Source organism: Pseudorasbora parva, chromosome 15, assembly GCF_024679245.1.
Source record: "Pseudorasbora parva isolate DD20220531a chromosome 15, ASM2467924v1, whole genome shotgun sequence".
In the NCBI taxonomy this organism is placed as follows: domain Eukaryota; kingdom Metazoa; phylum Chordata; class Actinopteri; order Cypriniformes; family Gobionidae; genus Pseudorasbora; species Pseudorasbora parva.
In genome coordinates this window covers 38,657,754-38,682,845 of record NC_090186.1, presented here as the reverse complement: position 1 = coordinate 38,682,845, position 25,092 = coordinate 38,657,754, and the positions used below count along the sequence as shown (strand labels likewise).

The window sequence follows — 25,092 nt, the reverse complement described above, 5'->3', positions numbered from 1 at the left end:
AACAATTAAGTATCTAATGTTTACCAAGGCTGCATTTGTTTGATCAAAAATACAGTAAAAACGTTTACTGTCACTTTATCAGTTATGTTCATGCTGAAAAAAAAAAAAATATATAAATTAATATTGCATAAGTATATAGACTCTCTTACATTATCATATATACTTTGATTGGGGATAAGACTTCATAAAATAATAGTATTTGGGGTTAAAAAAAAAAAAGTCCCCTGATTGAAGGGGTTGTCAAAAAAAAAAGCCAAAGACCAAAGCCAAAAACATTGTAGCACAACAAATTGCTTTAATTTGTGATAATGCCTGTAATAATAATATATGTTCCTGATGTTCACTCTAATGTACTAAAAGCAACAAAAAAAAAAGAGTTTATTAAATGCCAAAAGCGATTGAAATAAATGGGGAATTATAACCGTTGTTGACTTTCTCTCTGGTATTATACATTTACATTGCAAACATTTTGTGAGGGAATGCAAAACACAAAACTGAGTTCTGTGGGAGTGCATTATGGGATTGAATGAGTTCACTTGATAATGTCCACTGTGGTTTCGAACACCACTACAAATGGCTCCTCAAATAGTGCTCTAGTGAAGGGTACGGGGCGATTTTGGATCTCAGCATTTCCTGTTACTGTTACACTACATTCCTTTTCAGATAGATACTCACTCATGAAAAGAGAAGGAAAAAAACACCTGCATTGCAAGGCATACAAATCAGTATTTATTAAATCATAATCTCAATTGTTTTGTCATTCTGTGTGCAAAAGACTTGCAAACAGTGCTATACATATAAAATATATGAACAACTGGAAAACATGCACCTGATAAAGGGTATAACTTCATTTTGTTTTTACAGGATAAGAAATGTGATAAGTGCACTGAGGTGGAAGCAATAAACTGAGCACAAGCTCTGTTTGTCATTTGGCTTTGGGGAGAGAGAAAGATTACTGTAATGTCAATTTCTCTAATGGGGAAAAAAGGACCAGCCCTCCTGAAATCACCTCTAGTGAAAACCATTGGGTGGTTTTTGGCTGTTACTAAATACAAACAGCATTATGCATCTGAAAGGCCATAGTAAAGTGCAGTGGATCAAACGCGTGGTTTTCTGAAGGGTCTATACAAAAGAAGGCACAATGACACTAGGCTTCGCCTCATACAGTTCAAACAATGGCACGGGTATTTGCTCAGATCACTTGTATAAAAGTAGTACATTACGTTATGTCTCTCTCAATGCATGTTCATATTTATCTCATATCAAAACTATGTGGTTTATAACAATGTGGAATATCTAAATCAACAACTAGACAATTATAATAATTAAAGCCCCATCTAATATGATTTTTAGATGATCTGTAGCTGCTTTTTAAAAACACTTGAGCTTGGCCAGTTATCACGCAGGAGCTTTCTGAGACGCTATCTTTGGCCTGAGATCGACAGGATATTTTTATGACACAAATAACAGGAACAGAAAAAAAACAGAGAATAATCATGTAAGAGGAAGAGAGAACGAGGCAGCTTCCGGACGGTCACTTCACCGTTACATGGTTGTGAAGCGACTGTGAGCGTGTCGAAGTTTCTCTGCAATCTGCCAAAACAAAAACCATTAATGGCTTCAACATTTCCAAACGTGCTTTTAAACATTATGGACGTTCTTTAACTTTTACTGTTGTTTAGACACTTTACCATCTCATAGAATTTGACTTGCTCCTCCAGGTACTGCTGCATCACCCTGTTGTAGTCATAGATACGGTTGCTATGGAAGTGGTTCATCTCCGCTGCGTATTAAAGTAAAGATGTGTCAAATTCATCACTTAAAAGTTTCCAGCTGTGTGTATGAAAGCTTGATCACAGACACAACAGCGTTACAGAGCTCACACACTTTCTGTCAAATGAATTTCATTTATAACATTTAATAGAAAAATACTATTAAATATCTCGAGACTGAGATTTACACACACACCTCATTACAAACATTAGAGAAGAAGTAAAGAGAAATAATAATCTAACTACTGTTCAAATGTTTGGGGTTAGCATCATTTTTTTTTAAATAAATTAATACATAAATTCAGCAAGGATGCATTATATTTATCAAGTGTGACAGAAATAGTTTGTAATATTATAAAAGTTTTACTATTGTAAATAAATGCTGTTCTTTTGAAATTGCTTCTTAAGCAGAAAATCTGCATATTGAATGGTTTCTGATCATGTGACACTGAAGACTAGAGTAATGATGCTGAAAATTCAGCTTTGACATCACAGAAATAAATATTTATATAAAATAGAACATTTTAATATTTCTGATTTTACTGTATTTTTGATCAGATAAATGCAACCTTAGTAAAAGCATAAGAGAGTTACAGAATTTATTTACATAAAACGGCATTTAGCTGCAAAGGGTGGGCCAACTCCATATTAAGCCCAACGGATTACGAATGGGATGTCATTAAGTTCATGTGAATGTAAAGGCGGCATCCCAAAACTTTTGGCAATATAGTGCATGTAATACATAAATACAGTAAAAGACTGTAAAATAACACTGCATTATAAACATCCATTTTCCACAATCACAGGTAGTATAATAAAATATAAAATACAATAAAAATCTAAATGTAATTTGTCCATGTATTTTTTACACTTTACAGATTTTGAGAAATACATTTGAACTATACATAAACAGTAAAATGTATATAAAATAAAGAAACAAATCCTGGTCTAACCCTGTAATTACTCCGTTTATACCTATTGAGCCTGATGATAATTGGAGTAATTTTCCAGCGTTCTAATGTTGTGTTAACATCATATCACAATTAGAGTAATAACTTGTGTAAACCATTTACATCAAACTTGTTATTAGTTATGTGATAAACTACACTTCAGTTACTGTACAGTGTATACTTTTAAAGGTGGTTACGGTGTCAATGCTTTTTGGGGTCAGTGCAAGTAGGTCAAAATACCTTGCAGAGCGTATGACATAATGCTGGCACGTTTAGACATGGTGGTCTTATCGGAGGAGCTGATTTTACCGGCGGCCACTAGTTTATCGCCTTCCTTGACCTTCTCTATGGCAGCCTGTGCAAGAGAAAGAGACCCCAAAATGGAATGAATCCTCCAATCTTCTGTGCTCACATCCACTTTTGATAGATTCAATGGCTATTCAAAGACCTAGTGAGCTCCCTAAAATATCACTTATGTGGTTCTGGGATGTTACAGACCTGCAATTTTCTTGTGATTTTAAATTGCAAATGACAATTTGCTGTTGGTGTATTAGCCTAAAACAACATGCTCGCTAGATGGTTTATCTAAATAGCCCTATGTTGTTAGAAATGCTTTCCATGCAACAAGAGATTAACACGGTTGCCAAATTGCTTTATGTTACACTTACTCTCGCATCAGCTATTGTGTAAACAGTAGGGTTGGGTACCGTTCACATTTTAATCTGTACTGGTATATAACGGTACCTTTTTCCAGTACTTAAGAGATACATCAATAACTAAAGAAACTAAGTTATTTATAGAAGTGTTATTGACATTATGCCAGAGCTACCTTGGTCTGCCATTGTCTGTGATGTTTGTTCACTGTAATATTTACCAGTAAATATAGGCTATAGCTACTATATATAGCTAGTTAGTATCAACTCTACTGTATAATAGTGATATATTTCTCAAGTTAAACCAAACTTTTATTTTGATGGGTTGCTGTGTATAGTTTCTGTGTGTGTATAGTATAGTGTATGACATGACGGAAGTTTTTCTCAAATGAATGTGCGTTTATGTACTCGTATGAAACATGCAATTGTCACGCGCAATTCTATGTGTGTGTGTGGTAAATAAAGTGCAGGTCAGCACCATTCCTCACACCAACACAGGACACTCAGGATTCGTAAATAGTATTTTTGCTGTTTAATATTCACAGACACTAGTATCCCTAGATGCGTTCTCAATCTCAGGTACCGAAATGTGGTACCAATTGATTTAATGTGAAACGATGATTGTCGCCGAAAAGTGACAAGTTTGCAGGTGTGTGGATAGGATGCTCACTAGGTTTTTAAAACAGAGTTTGTGTCAATAAGAACTGCTAATCTCCAGGTGGACATGGTGAGAGTAGTAGTTTTCTTTAATTTACCTTGTGAACTCCAATAGTGTCAGGAAAGCATCCCAGCAGACCTTTATACTCATTGTTGGTTTCCATGAGGAAGTGAAGGTCTTTCCTAGGCTAGAGAAACAGACAAAACAATGATTAAACCAGAAAGTGCACAAACACACCTAGGGTCACTTCATTAACCGCTTACGAAAGGTTCACTTCACTCAAACACAAATGAAGATCTTTTTGATTAAATCGAAGAGATTTCTGTTCCTCCATTGACAGTGGTGCAACTACTACTTTGACACCTCAAAAAGTTCATAAAGAGATCATAAAACTAATCCATTTGAATTTTTTTTAGTTTAGTCTGATTTTTTCTGAAGAGACTGGATAGCTGAGAATCAGTGAGGTTCATACTCGTGTTACCCAGCACATTTGAGCTTCAGCAAGAACCAATGAGGTTCATTGTGGTTCATACTCGTGTTACCCAGCAGGTTTGAGCTTCAGCAAGAACCAATGAGGTTCATTCTCGTGTTACCCAGCACGTTTCAGTTTCTACAAGAGGTTTGTTCTGGCATGTCAAGCAGGTTGTCAATCTGTTCATAATATAAAAGCAATCCACTCTCTTCAGAAAAATTCTTATTACACCGCTCATTTGATATAGATTAGTTTTATGATTTCTCAGTGTTGTAGTTGAGACCAGCTCATTCGAGTCTATATACGATCATAGATATGTACATAGATGCCTCATTCGACCGATCCACACAGGCACTAATGAGGTATATATATACACACACACATGATCGCACTAGATTTACACCTTCTTCGACGGAAGAAATGGCTGGGGAATACAAGATGAGATTTGTCTGATATGAGGTAAAAAACAACAAATACTATTGGGTTTCTGGATCGTTTCATGTCTTAAGACATCAATGTGTCGCCACGAGCCACAGGGTTTAATATGGATTCGTATCTATCAAACCTGGTGGGTAACACGAGAATGAACCTCATTGGTTCTTGCTGAAGCTCAAACGTGCTGGGTAACACGAGTATGAACCTCATTGGTTCTTGCTGAAGCTCTAACGTGCTGGGTAACACGAGTATGAACCACAATGAACCTCATTGGTTCTTGCTGAAGCTCTAACGTGCTGGGTAACACGAGTATGAACCACAATGAACCTCATTGGTTCTTGCTGAAGCTCAAACGTGCTGGGTAACACGAGTATGAACCACAATGAACCTCATTGGTTCTTGCTGAAGCTCAAACGTACTGGGTAACACGAGTATGAACCTCACTGATTCTCAGCTATCCAGTGTGGCAGAGGAAGAGAAGGCGGACGGTCTTCTGTTAGACATTTTTGGGGAAGATGCTCATTTTATTGTTAATTAAACAAGGTTTGGATTTCTCCGAGACACTTTTGTCCTACTTTGTAAATGTAGCAGCAATGTGACTTTCTGGAAAACACGATCACTAGGTGGATGTCAGGTGGACACAGCTTAAAATAGAAGAAAGAGCATGAGCACGGGCCCACCAGACTGTCAAAATGCACCGCCCACCAGAGGGCCCACCTTTTCCGAACATACCCGGAACCAAGGCACCCTCCCCGGTTGCCAGCCGGGGAGGTCCGTCAGCTTGGTGCTTTTCACAGAGTTCGGCTTTCGGACCCGCTCGTTTCTCGGCAGGTCGTTCTTTAAAGTCTCTAGCCCAACACACAAGCGCATCTCTTCTTATGGCTTTCTAGCATGCTATAGTCTTTTAATAAAGGTTTTCAATACCTGCTCCGCCACCATCTGAGCGATCTCCTCATAGGTCTTTCCTGCTGCTGTCAGAGCATCTGTGAGCGTAGCTTCTCCTGTGGGTCAAACAGAACCACACATTAAAGATAAATAAAAACAGACTAAAAGTTGAACATCTAGACAGTTAACACAAAGACTGCTGGTTCAATCTCATGTGAGGAGACAGAGGAAGGTCACAATCCAGCTTTATCACCATAGTACCCTTGTCTAAACCTCAGGGAGGCAGTACCTGCAAATAATGTACTACTTGTACATAGCTGCTCCATAGAGAAAAAGAAAGGCTAAACAGCATTAACTAGGAACAAGGTGTTTGATTACGTTTCTGGGTACTAGACCAGATGGGAAACAGAGAACCTTTACATCTTTTACTTTCTTTAAAAAAAGGAACCAAAATCGTTTCTGATACCTTCATATCCACTGCTGATGAACACTGAGGACAGGTTTTGGAAAGATTTGCCAATGCGTTGATATTCCTTTGGAAGGGCTGAGAAAAACAAGCATAACAGGAAATAAGACTAATCAGCCTTAGACTCTTGAAAGAAGTATGAGATTTTGTAGAGATTTGTAGAATTTGTAGAGATTTGTATAAAAATCACAATACGCTCCATACGCTTTTCAAAGATGGACAGTGAAATATGAGGCAAAAAGGTAAAAGAAACCTGCAAATTTAAAGGGAAAGGGAAATGAGGAACACAGTTACACATTGTTTTTGGAAAAAAAAATCTCTTATGTTTATCAAGGATGTATTCATTTGATCAAAGATACAGTAAAAAGTTGATACTATTCTTTAAAAATGTAATTTATTCCTGTGATGGCAAAGCTGGATTTTCAGCATCATTACTCCGGCATTCAGTCACATGATTCCTCAGAAATCATTCTGATATGTAGATTTGGTGCTCAAGAATTTTTTTGTTTATTATCCATGTTGACTTTTTTTTTGTATTCTTTGATGAATAGAACATTCAAAAGAAATTGAAACATTTATTTGAAATAGTCCATTATAAATGTCTTCACTGATTAATTTAATGCAACCTTGCTGAATAAAAGTTTTATAATTTTTTTAAAAATTTGAAAGGGATTAGGCCCCCAAGTACCTATTATATTAATATGCCTAGTTCAGACTGCACGATTTTCAATGACTATGATGACATGACTATCTGGGGTAGTCTGGGGTATGACAAATGACATGACTATCTGGGGTAGCGTTCAGTCACTGCTGTGTTCACACTGACCAATGGATCGGCGACAGGAGGTTTCACACTGCATGACTATACAAGAGGAAGAATTGCCGACAGCTCTCGCTCTCTGGTTCACAAACTACGTTTCTTTTATAGAGGAGTAAAATTGTTGGGGAGACAGAGGGAGCAATGATTGTGTTCTGCAAAGAGAATTTGAGGTAAATAAATCATTTTGCAATGTGCTGCTGCGGCTAGACGTCCAAATGTTTGTGATTGTTTCTGTTTGATAGAATTGTATATCTATTAAAATACTGATATTCTGGTCTATAACTCCTCCACGAACCTACCGCTGCCCTGTATCTTGCTCTCTCATTGGCTGTCGGTCATCGCAGATGTATTTTTCAGTTAGAACTCATTTCACACAGTAGGATTTTGAATCACCGACAGGTCCCGATATTTAGCATGCAAATATCTTACGGGCGTCTGCGACTCATCGTGATTCTCTCTAAACGTGTCTTTGATAATTCACACTGCGTGATAGTCACTCACGTGCAAAAGCACCGATTTGCCTATGATTTCGGGCATTTGTCATGATTTTGGAAAACCTGCAAATCAAAATCAGGGCTAAAACCGGGCAGTGTGAACTAGGCATTCGAAAAAAAACATTACTGGTATGCATCTTGAGACAAAACAATGGCAGTAACATATTTTAAGATATGTCAATGCAAGTTGCTTTCAGTAAAAATGTGCATTTTAGCCTGGGACTAGCTTAAGCCTTGTCTGTGTAGCCAGGGGTAAGTGTCCTAACAAGTGATACTGACGTCCTGTGCAGCGTTTCCAGTGTTCATTTCCTATCGTCAGCAAGTCTTTCACGCCGTCGTCCATCGCCCTGGTGAACTTGTTGAACTGCTCACACTTCTGCTCTCTGAAGGCAACAAAACAATCACCATAAAGAGGTTGCTCACTATTAGCTGGCAAACAATCTTGGACAAGCAACAAATCAGCTACTGACTGATCATATTAGCTTGAGTTGATCAAACTTATAATAGATCAAGCTAATTAGCATCTTGGACCAGCTAGAAGCCTAAGGTGGACTGTGGCTAGAAGTGACCCTAAAGTGAAATGTATTACTTACACTTCAATCAGGTCAAGGTCTGGCAGTCCCTCAGGCTCTATCGTTGAGAAAACCATGACCCCAACAGTCTCGTCTTTTTCTGCTTTTCTCTTTCCCGTTTTCCAGTCCTGTAATATAATAGAGATGTGTAATAATATACTGAAAATAAAGAGTAGGTCTCAAAACCTACTAAGCAACAAATTTAGATGAAAGTTTAAAATTGATTAGACAAGAGCTATACATTTATTTAAGATTAAAAACACTCTTACCTTCTCATCTTTGTAGGAGAGAAACAGCTGGAAGACTTCACTGCAGGAGATAACCGGATGCCGGCACATTCGCGTCATCCAAGCCTGAAGCCTCTCCATACGCATTTTTATAAACTCCTCCTCAAATCGACCTAAAATGGGGGCATCATTCAACCTCATTTTAATTTCAAACTTCTTTACAGGGAACAATATGTAATAAAAAGTGCTTACCTGTCACCTGTTTATCAGGCAGGCAGGGGATTGGAATCGCTGACCCAAATTTATCCAGAAGCCTTTCATATAACCAATCAAAGTGCTTATATCTGTGATTGACAGGCTTGTTTGTGGTCTGAAAAATGATGGCATGAAATAGCATTAGCTGCAATGAAGCTATTCATTTAAAAATGATTGTTTCTGTACTTACGGTAGGTGTGACTTGGTACTCAATGTAACTTTTGAGGCCATACATTTTGGTGCCCTTTTTAGGGTCAGCGACAACACAGTCCAGCTGATAGTCTGGATACGCCCACACTGGCCCAACTTCTCCCATCTGAGATACAGTATAAACACACATATTCATGTCAGATAAATACTTTACATAATAAAATACAGTAAATACAATCCTTGAAGCCAGGAATACCATTTTAGTACAATACAAACAGTAAAAAGTGACATTACAATTAAAAAAAGCATCATTAATCAAAGAAACAATACAATAAATGGCACAGTAAATGAGTGACTTACATAAATGGGCAACTTGGTTCCTTTGGCAGCCTGTTTGGACAGCAGGTACAACTCAGGGCCTGATTTGGAGAAGCCAGGGAATCTGCAAAGAGAAGATGCTGCTTACAATGGACAGAGCATGAAATGATCGAAAAATGTAATCCAGAAAGCATATAAAAAACACATCAACTGGAAAACATTTTATACAGTACGATTTTTTTAATTTAATAGTAGTGAAAGTGTTGGAAGTAACATGCATTACGTAATCAGATCACTTTTTTATAAATTGAGTAAAGTAATATTACTTTATACATTTACACATAAATAGTTGAGTTAAAGGGTTAGTTCACCCAAAAAAGTGTAAGACACTGACACAGACATAATAAAGAATTTCAGATTTTTTTGCGGAAAAAAATGTATTCTCGACACTTCATAAAATTTAAGGTTGAACCACTGGAGTCACATGGACGAATATTAACAATGTCTTTCCTAACTTTCTGGACCTTGAAAGTGTTGAAAGTCTATGGAGGGATCAGAGAGCTCTCAGATTTCATTAAAAAAAAAAATCTTCATTTGTGTTCCAAAGATGAACGAAGGTCTTAAGGGTTTGACCTGACATGAGGCTGAGTAATTAAGAGACCTTTTAAAAAAAAAAATTATTGGGGCAAACTAACTCTTTAACTTTTAAAAAAAGGAATGCACATAACTTTACAGTTGAATTAATTTGCTTAAACATCTTTTAAACTAACTAAGTAAACATCTCTTTATAACAGCCACTTATAACATAACAGTTAGACATGCATCAAGCATGTGCGGGAACAGACAAAAATAATAAGTCACAAAACACATTACTTTTAACTAAGTAAAGCAATTAGTTAATTTTGTTTATGTGGTACTGCTGTATTGTAACATTACTTTAAAAATAAAAAATAAAATAAAAAACACTTCCCCAACAATTCAGGTTGTTTTATCAAATTAAACGTGGCTTTGGGTGATAACACCTGGGAGATTAACAAAAGTGTTAGTTCCTCTTTGTGGAAATTCCAATTAAACCGACAGGCCACTGCTTAACTTAACAATATACATTTTTTGTTATCTATATTTTAAATAAACATAGTGTAAGACAAGTTTTAATTTGAGCAGTTCTGTGTGCATCTTGTTTGCTTTATTATGCATATCATTGTGTGACTCTTGGATGTGTGTCCAATCAGTGTGGTGCAATCTGACTTACTTATTAAGGGCAATTTTCATGGATGAACCATGAGCTCCGCCTCTGTTCAGAGCGCCACCGTCTCCAGCCTCAGATTCAGTATAGCCACCCGATGACTTCACGTCATCCCACTCCTCATCCCATTCATCGTCTTCTGCACCTATAAACAGTCATTATACACACTTCAAACATACTTCAAGCTAAAAAGCACTGTGAGAACCAGGTGTTAGTTCAGTGTTAGTCAGGACAAATAAAACATGCTAACTAACCTTTGACAAAGCTTTATTGGTCTAGGGTCTAGTGGAAATAATGCCACAGCTGTAATTTGTGCAAAAACTAATTTAATCAATTTCACACACTAAAGAAATAATACATTTTTTATATGATGGATATTCATCATTATAGGATTAAAAGTCTGGGTTTCTGACAACAGTAAAACATTAAAATCTATACACCAAATTCATTTCAAAAGTAGTAAAAAATACATAAAGGAATGCTTGATGTGACCACATGTTAGTTAGCCACACTGGGGACTAACAAGTTGCAAAATACACAACAAATTTCACAGCAAGAAAAACACTCATATACACATACACAACTGTTGTGCTCATGCAGCTTGTAATTAAAACCACACCAACGTCCTTACATGTATTTCATGATTTACCTGAGAGATCAATAAGGCATGGGTAGGGGTAAATGTCTTCAGAAAAAGAGGAAAAGATGATGTCATGATAAAAACTTTTAAGCTTCTTTTTCTCAACAAATATCAGTTCTACATATTTTAAAATGCACTAATGTACGTTCCATTTAAATCCATTAGACTGATTGAGCAAGCACTGAGGGTAAAAATGAAAACATATTTAATTGAATATTTAATAAGAAACACAGAATCTTGCTAGTAATTCGGTGAGAGTCATCTTTCTTGTGGTAATAAACCTGTTTTCATTGGAAAACCCAAAACAAATCTACACACTGTTTGTCTTGAAGAAGATTCATCGATTCATGATTTGGATGAACGGCAGTGTCACGTGATTTCAGCAGTTTGACACGCGATCCGAATCATGATTCTGATTCACAACCGTTTGAATCGTTATTTAAGGATTGAATACAAACAGGAAAGAGAAGACAATGCTGAATAAAGTCGTAGTTTTTGTTATTTTTGGACCAAAATGCTTTTTCGATGCTTCAAGAGATTCTAATTAACCAACTGATGTCCCATATGGACTACTCTGATGATGTTTTTATTCCCTTTCTGGACATGGACAGTATAGTGTGCATACACTTGCATACACTCTCGGACTAAATATTAAATATCTTAAACTGTGTTCTGAAGATGAACGGAGGTCTTACGGGTGTGGAACGACATTAGGGTGAGCCATTAAAGACATCAATTTCATTTTTGGGTGAACTAACCCTTTAAGACTCCAAAAATGAAACGCATGATCTTCCAGAGATGACATAAGTGGCAAACTTGAGCCTAACACATGACTCGGTGACAGATTATATCACTTAACCACTCCCACATTTTCCACAGCTAGTTATAAAACAACTTTAATATTTTTCATACTCTCATATAAAACTAAGCATACTGAATACCACATATTCCACAAACCAACTTGGCTTTCCATTTCTAGTGTCGCATGAACCTTAAGTAATATCATCTGTGATTTTTAACATCTTTTGTGCCTCTTTATGTGATCGGACTGACAAGAGTTCAGAAGTTTTTACACTACATACTGCATACTACCCAACTTGACCAAACTACACAGTAAATTCTGTGCAGTATGTAAGTGTTCCATTAATGCATTCTTACTCGTAAGTTGTTTTGGTCATAAAGAATCAGCCAAGAACATCCATGTAAAACAATACGCAGCACTTCTTGTTTTCTAAATATGCTGGACTGAAACCCTTAAAGAGGAATGTAACAGCTCCTAGGGAGTAATAAACATTATGATAAGTATTTGTGCCTTGTGGCTATTTTGTTAAGTTTTCCTTGTTGGACATAATCAACAGGACAAACGGCATAAAAAGATTCAGATGTCAATACTGCTTCTGCTTGTAAGTTTTACTCTTTGCAGGAGCAACATTTTGGATAGATCATAGCTAGAAAAATGTGAACCCTGAACATCATAGACTAGCTGGAGAAATACAAAATATATAATATTCCTTATTTTCCCTGTCTTTGTCATATTCAGGTTGGAGCTTTGGCCTGACAGTGCACACTGTTAAAAGTAACAAAATGTTGAGTATGCTCTTGCAGGACACACAGGTTCAATTCTCTGCTTAATAATTTGATGTCCTCCTGTCTGCACAAAAATCCTTGAAACACAATGACAATAGAATCATATTCGGTTTACGTTTTAGATTCATTTGTTTAGTCCAGTGGTTCACATGGCCCATAAGGAGTCTCAGCAAGGATATATAATTCCAAATTATGAATAAATATATATATATATATATATATATATATATATATATATATATATATATATATATATATATATATATATATGAACAAAAACATATCCTTATTTCTTTACTCTTATCCACTATCTTATCCACTAAATCAAAAACAACTAGACAAGTCATGGAAATTCATTGGTAAAAAAAAGAGAAAAAAAAAGAGAAAGGTATCCCTGAAGAACATTAAGCTCTTAAACCTTCAGGAATCCTGAAATGTAATTAATTTCAATCATTTTAGTTATTCATAGACAAAACTAAGGCTGGGGGCTTTTGAATATTGTTGTGGACAACAAAACATTTGAGAACCAATGGATTATGCTGCCTTCACGTACCCTCTCAACAAGTCATATTTACTACTGGGAAGCTCTGGGATCATTTTAATACCCGAGCTGGGTGGGCCATAAACTTTAAAAATTGCGGAGGAGAGAATGATTGCTGCTGTGACTGAAATACTATATTTTTTTCCAATGAAGAGACAGCTACATCGCCTTGACTTGTCTTTAAAGAAGTGCACATTTACATATATGAATAATCATTTGAAGCACATTGTATGTTTTATACTCGTCAATTGTTAAATTCTTTTCAGCAACTTCGCTCCTGGAGGGCCACTATCCTGCAGTTTAGTTCTATCCATAATCAAAAACCCCTGCCTGTAATTAATTAGAAATCCTGAAAGGTGGTCAGATTTTTTTAGATTTTGATGTAAGATTAGGGATCGTGCTAAACTCTGCATGACAGTGGCCCTCCCGAACAGAAAATCCTTGGTTACTGAGCAATCAAACATGGGTCTATGAGTCGTTACCTGGACCCTGGTAAGCCTGTGGGTGCCCTTGTCCTCCAGAATGCCATGCATTGTTGCTGGTTTTTCCCGTCTCTGTGCCCTCTGGTTGAGCTGGCCAGTTATTAGAAAACCCACCAGAGGCATTATTGTCAAATGCTGCCCATGGATCATTTCCATTACTTGTCTGAAAGACAGAACAACGATTTTACAATTCCTCAATTATCACAATTAGTAAAAAGCAAAAAGCATTATATAGGAGCATTTTCACTAATGGTCTCAGACCAAAACTCATAAGTTTGTCTTGAACATAAGGAAAAACTCCTTTGAGATTCTGCTCATTTTATTCATGTTCATCAGCCACACATTCTTTTGTCTTTTATTCTAGATTGCATATATTACAAATGGACAATCTTTCATAACACAAGCCACATGTATAATTTGCCTTTATGTTAACCATGTATTTTTGACCATTCCCTGCCTACCAGTGAAAAGGTCTTTTTTTTATCTTTGAACTTCATCTTTAAAAAAAAAGCCCACTCACATTAGATGACAAGTGCTCTAATAACCTTTGGTTGCTATTATTATCATCATCATTATAATAGCCTGAAAAATACTCTTTGCGCAGCTATTTTCAGATGTCTGTCGATTCAAGGACTTGGGAATATGCGTACACAGATGAACATGATGAATAGAAAAGTGATGTTTACCTTCCTGATGGATGCTACGGCTTGTCAACATTGAACAATTGACTCTCAATGGACTTCTGGCTGGCCTTGATGACACAAAAGCCCAGAGCCAGAAACCATATGTTCTGTGTTTCCGAATCATCATCTGGCCACCCCCACACGCACACACACACGCATCATCCAGACCTCATTCATGTTATCATCCCGTCATAATCAATAACACATATGAGGAACTCCAAGCATGAAAAGTTGCTCCGTGCATGACAAGTGATTTCTGACAAACTTGTGTCAAATGACAGCCTCAAATATCATTGTTATTTTACCAGAGTCGACCACAGACATGCATCAGACAAAGTCCAACACTATCTGTTTGGTTTTCTACTTATTTGCTCATGCAAAAACCATGTCATGCATTGAGAATGTAGCACCATGCTTCGAAAGGGTTTTAAGTGTGTTTATGTGGATGCATATGTGCCTGCAATTAGAAATTTGGAAATGTTTATTTTTCTCCTCATCTGTAAGTTGCTTTAGATAAAAGTGTTTGCTATTGTAAATTAAAAATATAATACAGATGATTTGCTTTTTTAAGAAACTTTAGATTCAATAGAGGGGGAGTTTTTCTTGTGGCGTTCTGGTTTTTCCACAAGCTCTTGAATATGGTTTATCAGTTTGCATCCTGTGAAGGTGGCTAAAAAAATCTTGATAACAGAACAGCTTTGAGTTCAGTTTAACACATGAAAAATGAAACTGTGACATAAACAGAAAAGAATTACAAACATTTCTGTAAGCAAATTCTGTAACATTAAATCAGAAGCAGCTATTCAATATAGGAAAATCATTGCATTTATGTTTTTAAAGCTGGCAAACTGTGATGTGACCATTTAGCTGAAACAGTGCCGATCAGTTTGATTGATGTGCGATTTGTAGTGTGATCAGTGGGATCTGATTCAATCTGATTGCATTCAGACCCCAAGAACAGGGTGTTTATGTTTTGGTATTGTTAGTAAGGGCTCCAGGATTGAGCATGCGTGACCACTGAGTCCATCATGCCAAATTAATTTGGGGTACCTCATCTGGTGAGGTGGAAGAGAAGCCTTGGGTAACTGGGGTGATTGGGGTTTCCGGCTGAGCTACATCCACCTTAGAGGAAAGACGTAACATCATCATAAAGCGCCTGAAAGGGAAGGGTTACCCTGACATGACACTAAAAACAAGATCTTCCTCAAATCACTGATTTTCTCAAAAGCAGAGGCACAGCTGAGGCCTGCACAGCTTCACACACTGAAGGGTTTACAATGGAGACAGTTTGAGTTATAGCTTATTCATCAAATAGTTTTGAAAGCCGAGTGCTGACTGATACACAATCATACAACTTTACCATCAACGGCCACTTGATTTATGACACATTTCAGATAAATGCTTGTATCATCAAAACTCAACCATAACTCAATACTTAGCAGTCTACGTCCTTTGCCACATGTCACAGCACTCAGAAAATACCTGTTTTTATTTTGTATTCTGTACAACTTTTCACAGAGACTGCAACACCATTATTTCAATAAATGTGTTTTACAATAGCCAATTGTTGTAGTGTAATCCATTTCAGATAACCCTGCACTCCAATAGAATACACTCAACAAAATAGTTAGGCCTAAATTTAATTTGTATGTATTTTAATTTCCATCTATTTGGAAAATTGTGCCCTTTATCAAAAATGGATGCACCTCTTGATGGAAATAACATACAAATTTGGGTCAAGAACTTCCTCCAGCACATCCCAAAGACTTTCAATTAATTTTGGTCGTCATGTGTGAAAAAGATTCTTCATGCTCCCTCCCAACCATTTTTTCATAATTTGAGCCTGATGAATCTTGACATTGTCATCCTGGAATATGGCCAAGATGTGTCTTCCTACATGGTTGTTTAAGAAATTAAAAGCTACACACGCCATCAATTAGTGTTTCAAAGAACTGCTGGCAAACATATAACATGCTAAATACATAATAATCACTGGAATAATTATCCAATCATAGACTTTTAAACATTTGCCACTTTAAATCCAAACACTTTTTTATGGCCAGGCAGTGTATGTATGCCTTATTTTTCTTACAAAATCTTATGTCTTTTTAAAAATTTAAAAAATCTCTTGAGAGAGCTGACTAATATTTATGCCCACAGATCACAAGAATGCCTGTGGTTAAAAGTGTCACACATTTTACAATGACTCATAAATATCTGCATAGCTGCTGGTTTCACATCTGTTATCAGTGATCCATCAAGCACATGCAGACTACAGATAACAGGTCAAAGTATGTCCCTTGATGAGTCAATCAGCTTCAGGCTTCAGTTCAGGCTAATGTTTATCATCAGGGGGTGGTTTTACATGATTAGTTCTGATTAATCATGATTACGCTATACATTAAATGTACTATACACTATAGGTTTACACTATGGAAGCTACTGGAAAGCTTTTGAACACACCTTGAACTCAACATTGAACCTAAGGAAAAAAAGGGTGTTTTTCATCGTTTTTAATAAAAAATATATTAACTTTTTATGCCTCCGAGGCCAATGGTTAATATTAGACAACAAGAAAACATGAAAAGTTCTTGCCTGACCCTTGTGAAAAAGAAATGCACTTTATTGTAAAATATATATATATATATATATTTTTTTTAATAAAATATATATATATATATATTTTTTTTTAATTAAAAACTATACTTAAAGATAATAAAATATTACCGAAAGCCACTTAAAAAAGTAAAATTGTAATGATCCCATAATTTACTCAATCATCAAGCCATCATATGGGCTACCATTCGCTGCCATTATAAAGCTTGGAAGAGCCATGACAATTTTTGTAAAACTCTGATGTATTTGTCTGAAAGAAGAAAGTTATATACACCTAGGATGAGTTGAGGGTGAGTAAATCAAGGGGTAATTGTCATTTTTGGGTGAGCTATCCTTTTAAGTGTACTTAGAGCTGAAACAAAGAAACTGGACAGGAAGATTAGGGTCCAACCAGTTGAAGGTGGGCTGCAGGGGCTTTGTAGCCAGTTCCACCAAAAGGCTGCTGAAAGAAGAGGGTATCAGAGGCCAGAACCAGTGGAAAGTTATTAAGGAACTTGCCACTGTCACCAAAGGAAGTAGTCACTGGCTATGGCTGAAATGAAAGGAGACAGTGTGGGCTGCCAAATTAATAATATAAATCACCATGTGACACACACACTAAGGGGTCAGTTGCATAAACATAACTGCCACGTTTAGACGTAGGTTAATCAACCTTCCTTTTCGGACTCAAATTAGACCAATCTACCTTTTCATGTAACAGGCTCAAATTTACAGTCTTAAATTAGATGACTAACTTGTAAGACTATTCTAAGCATTTTATGCAACCGGATCGAGGTCCAGCCTCTGCTGGCTTGTGATAAAAGGCTGAAACATCTAGTGAGGCTGCGATACACAACTGTTGATGTGTCATATTGGTGTGAAGCTCCACCCAAGATGACTTCTTCAACATGGACTGTGGTATGGCTGAATCCTTTGAGGCCAGTGCTGTGCTCTGTGAATGTATGCCGCGGTCACGATTACCTCAGCTCTCATCATGAGAACTCATTCAGCTCATTCATCACGGTAAATGTAATCTGACTCCTGCAGCGTTTGTGTTCGTGACACTCCCTCAGTGTCTAAATCACATTATATTGATCAGTCACGTTTTTTATTGTAGTATCTGTTCTCTAACTGAACTGATTTTATGAAAATGAACGCGGTGGGAAAGTGATCTAGTGATTCAGTAGCGGTGGCTTTGGGAGTGGCCATATGGGCAGCAAAGCATTATGGGAATTGTTGTCTTTCATCCCTATGAGAGAAAAATACATTTTCTGTATTTTCTCAGTCTAGAAGCCACAAAATTCAAAAATAATTTTGCATTTCTACTACATTAATGACCAGTTTAAATACAGATTCATCTTTCCAGCACTGAATACCCCTTTAAGTGGAATTTTAAAAAGTGCAATAATATCAAATTAAACATTTAATTAATTTTTTACACAAGCTTTTTTAGATTCTATTTTATGCCAGTTTATGTCAACTTTTTATGGTTTTAGTTTTTGTTAACTGTAATAACTCTGATATTAGTAAAATCTATTATAATATGTGTCAAATAATGTTCTTATTCTTTCCTTTCTGTGATTGGCATCCCAGACAGAAGCTGCAATAGTCTACTTTAAATTAAATGGAAATTAAATTTAATTAAAATACATTCAATTTGTGTAACCAAATAATAACCGAGGTGGAAATTGGACATATATAACATATTACAATATAAGCACAGTTAAGTAAACCTTGTCATAACTGATTAGCATTCATTAATGTTATTGCTTGACATAAATGTGCGCTATTCATTGATTGTGAACTGTTGCATGAGCCTGTCGAACACAACTCCATTTAAATTATTGACATTTAAAGACTTTTTACAATTTTACATTTAAGAAAACTGTTTTTTTTCCATCTGATTTTTTATTTGCAAATGTATTTTAAAATTTGCAAACATCTATTTTTAGGCGCAAATGTGAGCGAAATGGTCGCACTGTGGAGCCCTGTGTTAAATTAAAGCTTTTTTTTATTAAAAACTTTACAAACTAAGCCAGTGGCAGGGCCACTGGAAACAAATGCTGTCCAACTGAAAGCGATAGTTGTCAAACTGCTTCCCACTCAACAAAATACTGCTGATCATATCATAGTTCTGCCGAAAAACAAAGCAACATATGAAAAGACTTCAGCCCACTCAATGAACTCCTCGGTCTCAGCACCGAAAGCCAAACACACAGTACCTCACTAGTCCACACACTTCATCCCGTACTTTAATTAAAAATTATTATCCTTCACATTTGGCCCCTCGCTGATCCTTTGAAAAAGCGACACAGGATGTTTTATCATCAGTCTTAGAGTTTGCTTGCACATACATTTTTAAATTCTGAGTAAGACATTTTATGCTTCGGAAATTGGAATCTCCCTTCCTGCTCACTTCCTCTCAGGATGTTAAACAGCGGGAGAAATGCACAGAGAAGCAACGTTACCCAGAGAATACACAGAACAGCATGTCAATAAAACTGAATGCTTTATGTGCAGCATTAGTCAACAGACTCAACCATTCACATGGGAAATTTTCCATTATTCTCACGGAGGCTTACCTGTGCGGTGCTGGCTGGGGTTGGCACGTGAGTGTCGAAGAACGAGAAATCAAGGGGGGCTGCATTTCCTCCAGAGGTAAAAGGTTGAGCTGGGTTAATCTAGAAGAACATGAAAAGACAAAGAGTCACATAAAACAGATTTAAATAAGTGTGTTTGTGCACCAATTCAGATTTTATTAAGTCTTTGTGTTTTTTGAGACTATCACATATTTTATATTTTTATAGTATAATATTATATATAATAATCATTATAATATAATCATAAATTATAATTTAACATTTTATTCTTAATTTATAATAAGAATAATAATTATTAAATATTTTATTCATTTTCTGACCCCTGAAATAACCTCGCCAAAGAACATTTTATCTGGGAAGCAATGTTTAGGTTATAAAATCTAATGCATTTTGATAGCTGTCATATAAATTGATAGACGCATAGACAAACTTCCTTTCAAGTCCAAATTGTTCAGTCTTCTCATGGTACAAACATTCATAAACGACTGCTAAAGTTGGAGGGAAAAAAATTAACGTACACATCTGGTACAGAGGCCTTAAATATATCAATAAAAAGGTCATGGATACACCACATGTATCTTGATCTTCATACATAATCCTTGATTGACTTTCTGTGGCTTGCCCATGGATGACTTTATATGAAAGTTTGGTATATGGTAAGGCCTATTTTTTTTAAAGTACATGTAACTTCCATTTTAATAAAATATCAAAATCCAATAATGAAAAACAGCTTTGGGTGCTCAAAGAATGTGAATTTGGAGAAGTGTGAACGAGCTACGAGCATGTGGTCATTTGTTTGGCTCTGAGAAAAGAAGGAAGCACGTGTGTTTGTACGATAGTGCAGCTGCGAGTTCAGGTCAGAAGGGAGATCTGAATGTATGTCTGTGGCCAGCAGCAGGCAGAATCACTCCACAGCCTATTTATACAGAGAGTAAACTGTTTACCAGTCTCCATGTGCATTACTGCCTCAGGATGGCTTTATAATGTGATTTTGTTCAGTTACACAGAATGATGCACCTAAACACAAAGACACTGCTGCACTGAATGTTTCTGCAGCTTACTTTCCAATAAATTATATTGGTGGAACTCAAACGCATTCATATGACTCTATTAGAGCTGCAGTTCACTCCTTCTCATCCAGAAAAAGCTTACAAGTTGGGAGAAATTATAATTAACAAAAACACAACACGAAATACAACGCCTAGAAAGTAAAAAGTATTTTTTTACTTCCTTCACTGAGCAATATCTCCGGTCTGGAACTCTGTTTGCCTGAAGACAGTCAGAATGACAGTTGACAGATGTGAACGTAATAACTTCTTGTTACGACAAACCCAACTGATATATTCACCTCAGGTAAGAAAGTACATGGATCGAATTTCGTGTGGCGTTTTTGTTCAACTTTTTCACAACTTTCACAACAATTTCTGGGCGAGACAGAGTGAAATGTGGCACGAACACACACGTTGCATAGCCCAGGTCAGGATTTTCATTCAATAATGCATTACATTTCACGTTATAAACCCCCAGAACACTTGGGTTAGTTCTGTGAGACTTCTGCATCTTTTTTTATAAAGCTTGATGCTGGTCGCTATTCCCAGCCATTATTTGGACATGCACAAGTGGGACTTTTTTTTTTTATTCTCCTTTTGTGGTCCATAAAAGAAAGAAGGGTATACTGCATTAAAAGAGCACCAGATTGATTCATTTATGACTTAATTTTCATTTTAGGGTAAACTATCCCTTTAAGCCTGGAATTGAACACTAGTAACAAACTCTGGCTGGTCACAGGACAAGAAAACACTTCCTTTGGCTCAAACAGGTCACATTCCAGCAGTGTTAGTTTCTCTGTCCCTTTTTTAAAACATTGTAATGTGTGTATTTGTCCATGAGATTCAAAATAAAATTATATTATATACTTTATCATACATAGCAACACCTAATACATTGCCCAGGCAATTAATCAGCTAATATTTGGCTTTTTTATTACTTTTTAAAAATATATTAGTTAATAAAGAGAAAACTGAACTTTGAAACATAAATGTTCTTTTTTCAAATACTGTTTTGTATTTATTGTGTAAAATAAATGTTCTTTTATCTTGTTATAGTCCCTACCATCAGGACAATTTTAAAGTGTTTAAAAGAAGTCTCCTGGGCACAACAAGGCTGCATTTATTTGATAAAAAATATACACTAAAAACAGTAATATTGTGAAATGTTATTGCATTTTAAATATATATTAAATTATAATATTTTCCAGTGATGGCAAAGCTGAATCTTCAGCATTACTCCAGTCTTCAGTGTCACATAATATTTCAGAATTTATTCTAATATGCTGATTTGCTACTCAAGACATATTTCTTATTTTTATTAATGCTGAAACGGTTGTTCTGCTTAATATTTTTTGTGAAAACCATGATAATTTTCCCCCGGGGTTCTTTGATTAATAGAAAGAACAGGAAGAATAGCATTTTTATTTTGTAGCATTATAATTGTATTACAATTATAATTATAAATGGATCCTTGCTGAATAAAACTATTAATTTCTTTCCAAAAAATGTCTTACTGAATTTTTTTGAGAGTAGCATATATATATATACATATGAAAAACCTTTTGGGTTAAGACTGCTTACCTCTAAATAGTCCTCCGGTACCAGTCCGACATCTCCTCTGGAGTTCCTTGCTTCGATCCATCCTCCACCAATGTTCTGAGAGAAGAAGGAAATGGATCAGCTTTACAGAGAAGCTTCTGGTTAATCCATAAAAATGCAACATCTCAACATAGAGAGCCGGGTGTTATGAAACATTATGCAAGTGAAATAAACTCACCTGATTGGTTATTGTGATTGTCTCACCCTCTCGGACCGACAGCTCATTATTCCCAGGCTCTGCCGCAAAATCATATAAAACCTGTGCCTGTGTGGAGGTAGAACAGTAGGTAAAGCATATACAGAAACCAAATGTGTAAAGACATGTTAAGACAATATTTAACCAGCAAAACTTGTTCCGATGGATTTGTTAATAATAAAAGCACATGACTCCAGCAGGATTAACATTTAACTCACATTGTTTCTGGAATTGATGAATGATCATTGCAAATTATGAGTGAATCAAATGAAAACGGTCAAGAAATCTATTGTCCATTTAATACAAATTCATATTTTAAAAATAATTATTATAGAAACTGAAGCTTATTTTAGGACAGTTTCATAACGATTTTTTAAAGACAATCGATTGATCAAAGTTTCCCCACAAATTTCTGCAATACCAAAAAAATGAATGCAAAAAAAAAGTAATTAAGCAATCAATTTGATTATACAACAGCAGCATTTGTTAAACTGAGTTTAATTTATGTTTAAATCATTTTGTTGGGGGTAAACAAAGTCAATTTATACTGTAATTAATTTTCTTCATGCAAAATAGTATTGTTCATTATAATTCATATACAAGTATGATTCAATCATGATAAAAGACGATGAAAGTCAAAACAGGATTATAGATAAACCAAGCATACAAATGGTCACAAAACAGAATCATTCCTCAGTAAATAAAGGAGGAACACTTTCCACAAAGCTCCCGTTATTCTAACACACATAGAGCCAACACAGAAACACACACACACACACACACACACACACACACACATCCTGAAAGCTGTCGAAACAGCAAACAGTGAGGCCTGTATGAACAGTAAGACAGGGTCTCTCTCTGTAGGGATTCACAAGCCACGACTCCTCGCTGCTCAGACATAGTGTGTGTGAGAAAATACACCACATCAAAAAAAGCTATAAATCCAGTGATGGATGGACCACTGACTGTCTGATGTCATACATGTCCACATCCATTTTCACAACATGTCTTCAAGAAGAAAACTAAGCAATGATCAACTGAAACGACAAAATGTACAAAACATGCGAGACAAAAGGAGGAAATAACACAAGGAATAGAGATCAAATTACAAAGAAATTCATAAAGGCGGGATTGGTAATTCAGTCTTGCAGCAGAAGAGAGCTGACAGGATGTTTCTGAATCCCTCCATCATTAGAAACATCCTCATATAGACAGTCAAGGGTGCAGGGCTAAATTAAGGACTAACAGAGTTATTATATTACAAATTAAAAACTAAAAGATAAAAGACAAAGTTCTCAAAACGTATGTGTAAATGCAGCTCACCAAGAACGCAGGCATTTGATTTAGGTGACATTTAGGTGAATAGTCACATTTTAAATTGATTTTGATATTGGAAAAAATTGGTTAAATTGTTTGTTTGTTTTTCCAGGTAATGGTCTGTACTTCTAAACAGAATTTCTCTTTGCCCCACTCAAATTTAAATGCCTGTAGTTAAATCATATTTTCTTCATATGTAAATGTCCACTGTAGTGATAAATACAATTCCATTAAATGATCATGTAAAAATGCAAAAACAATGGGGGGTTTTAAAAGAAAAATAAGCAAGTAGATAATACCGGTAACTGCGACTTAAAACTGACTTATTGAGTCAGAGCAATTCACTAAAATACAAAGTCTATTTCTGGGTCCCAGAAGGAGAATAAATACATAGCCTATATTCTAATGAGAATTTATATTCAGAAAGCTGTAAGCTCTCACTTATATGGGTAATTAGTTAGTGTGTTGGTTCTATGATTAACTAATCTTGGTGAATGATTTACATTTTAACTACATATCCCAACATGCATCGCAAATGACGTAATGACCCCACTAAAAATGTCACAAGACTCTTAATGATACATATTTTCCAACGTTTACCAGAAAGCCCATAAACGCCGTTAAAATAACAAAAAGAGAACATTTCAGAACCATTTCCAAGTGTTGAAAAACTTAGTTATGCTGTTTGCGACCGTTCTAAACACTTAAGAGTAGCCTACATTTATCGACGTGTTTGGAAATACTTTGCCAGTCCAAGCCCAGTGTGATCTCAGTGCAAAGATATTACGAACAGATCAGTCACAAAATTTAACCAAAAACACGTCAAACAAGTCCTTACCTTCGTCTCCATTATATAAACATTAACCAGTCATTACAGAAACCTGTAGTTTAATGGCGATAAACTCTCTTCTTCATCCAGACATTTCTCTTCTGCCAGAAACGATTATTCTCAAACTAGTTTATTTACGTTTCATCGCCACTTTATCACTTTATCCTCTTGTTCGAAACAGACTCAAATCAAGCGGGTACGTAATGAGTGTAAATCCAAACTGGTCGTTTATCTAGCAGTCATGAGCTGTTCAACTTTACTGCAGCTGAGTGTATTAACGTTACACATAAGAGACACAACCGGAAACTGATCGAACACCCTGAAAAAAAGCCACACAGCTGCTGCTGTAGGCTATGCGAGTTTAGGAGCCAAAAAATGTTGTATTAAAAATAATTGTACAAATAATATTTACGTATAATGCATAAAACATAGCAAATATGTAGGCTATGTTGTGGTTCTCATACAGTATATAAAATAATTCACATCGTATGCTCCGTGGCAGTAGTATAAGACTTTTAAGAAACTTAACATAAAGACAAAAACAAAGTCTGTTTTGTTCAAGTAGGTATTTTAAGTTCATATAAGTTTTAATAAATGT

The 25,092-nt window shown here is 35.9% G+C and overlaps 1 protein-coding gene across 4 annotated transcripts; it reads right to left on the bottom strand.

Moving 5' to 3' along the window:
- Positions 1–706: 706 nt before the first annotated feature.
- On the bottom strand, positions 707–24,806 carry snx9b (sorting nexin 9b). 4 transcript variants are annotated; one of them, XM_067418011.1, is made up of 20 exons: positions 24,504–24,806; positions 22,328–22,414; positions 22,132–22,206; positions 19,484–19,582; positions 15,357–15,428; positions 13,624–13,786; positions 11,023–11,058; positions 10,380–10,518; positions 9,170–9,251; positions 8,850–8,975; positions 8,657–8,774; positions 8,447–8,577; positions 8,199–8,305; positions 7,885–7,988; positions 6,292–6,369; positions 5,865–5,941; positions 4,131–4,220; positions 2,963–3,077; positions 1,692–1,783; positions 707–1,593 (listed from the first exon to the last, which is right to left on the bottom strand). In XM_067418011.1, exons 1-20 carry the CDS (start codon positions 24,513–24,515, stop codon positions 1,546–1,548), a joined length of 1,851 nt encoding a protein of 616 aa, XP_067274112.1. In that variant the 5' UTR covers positions 24,516–24,806; the 3' UTR covers positions 707–1,545. The 4 variants fall into 4 exon arrangements, with proteins under 4 accessions (XP_067274112.1, XP_067274114.1, XP_067274113.1 ...); XM_067418013.1 differs by lacking the exon at positions 15,357–15,428 and having other exon boundaries at positions 24,504–24,805; XM_067418012.1 differs by lacking the exon at positions 11,023–11,058 and having other exon boundaries at positions 24,504–24,804.
- Between the last annotated feature and the right edge of the window lie 286 nt (positions 24,807–25,092).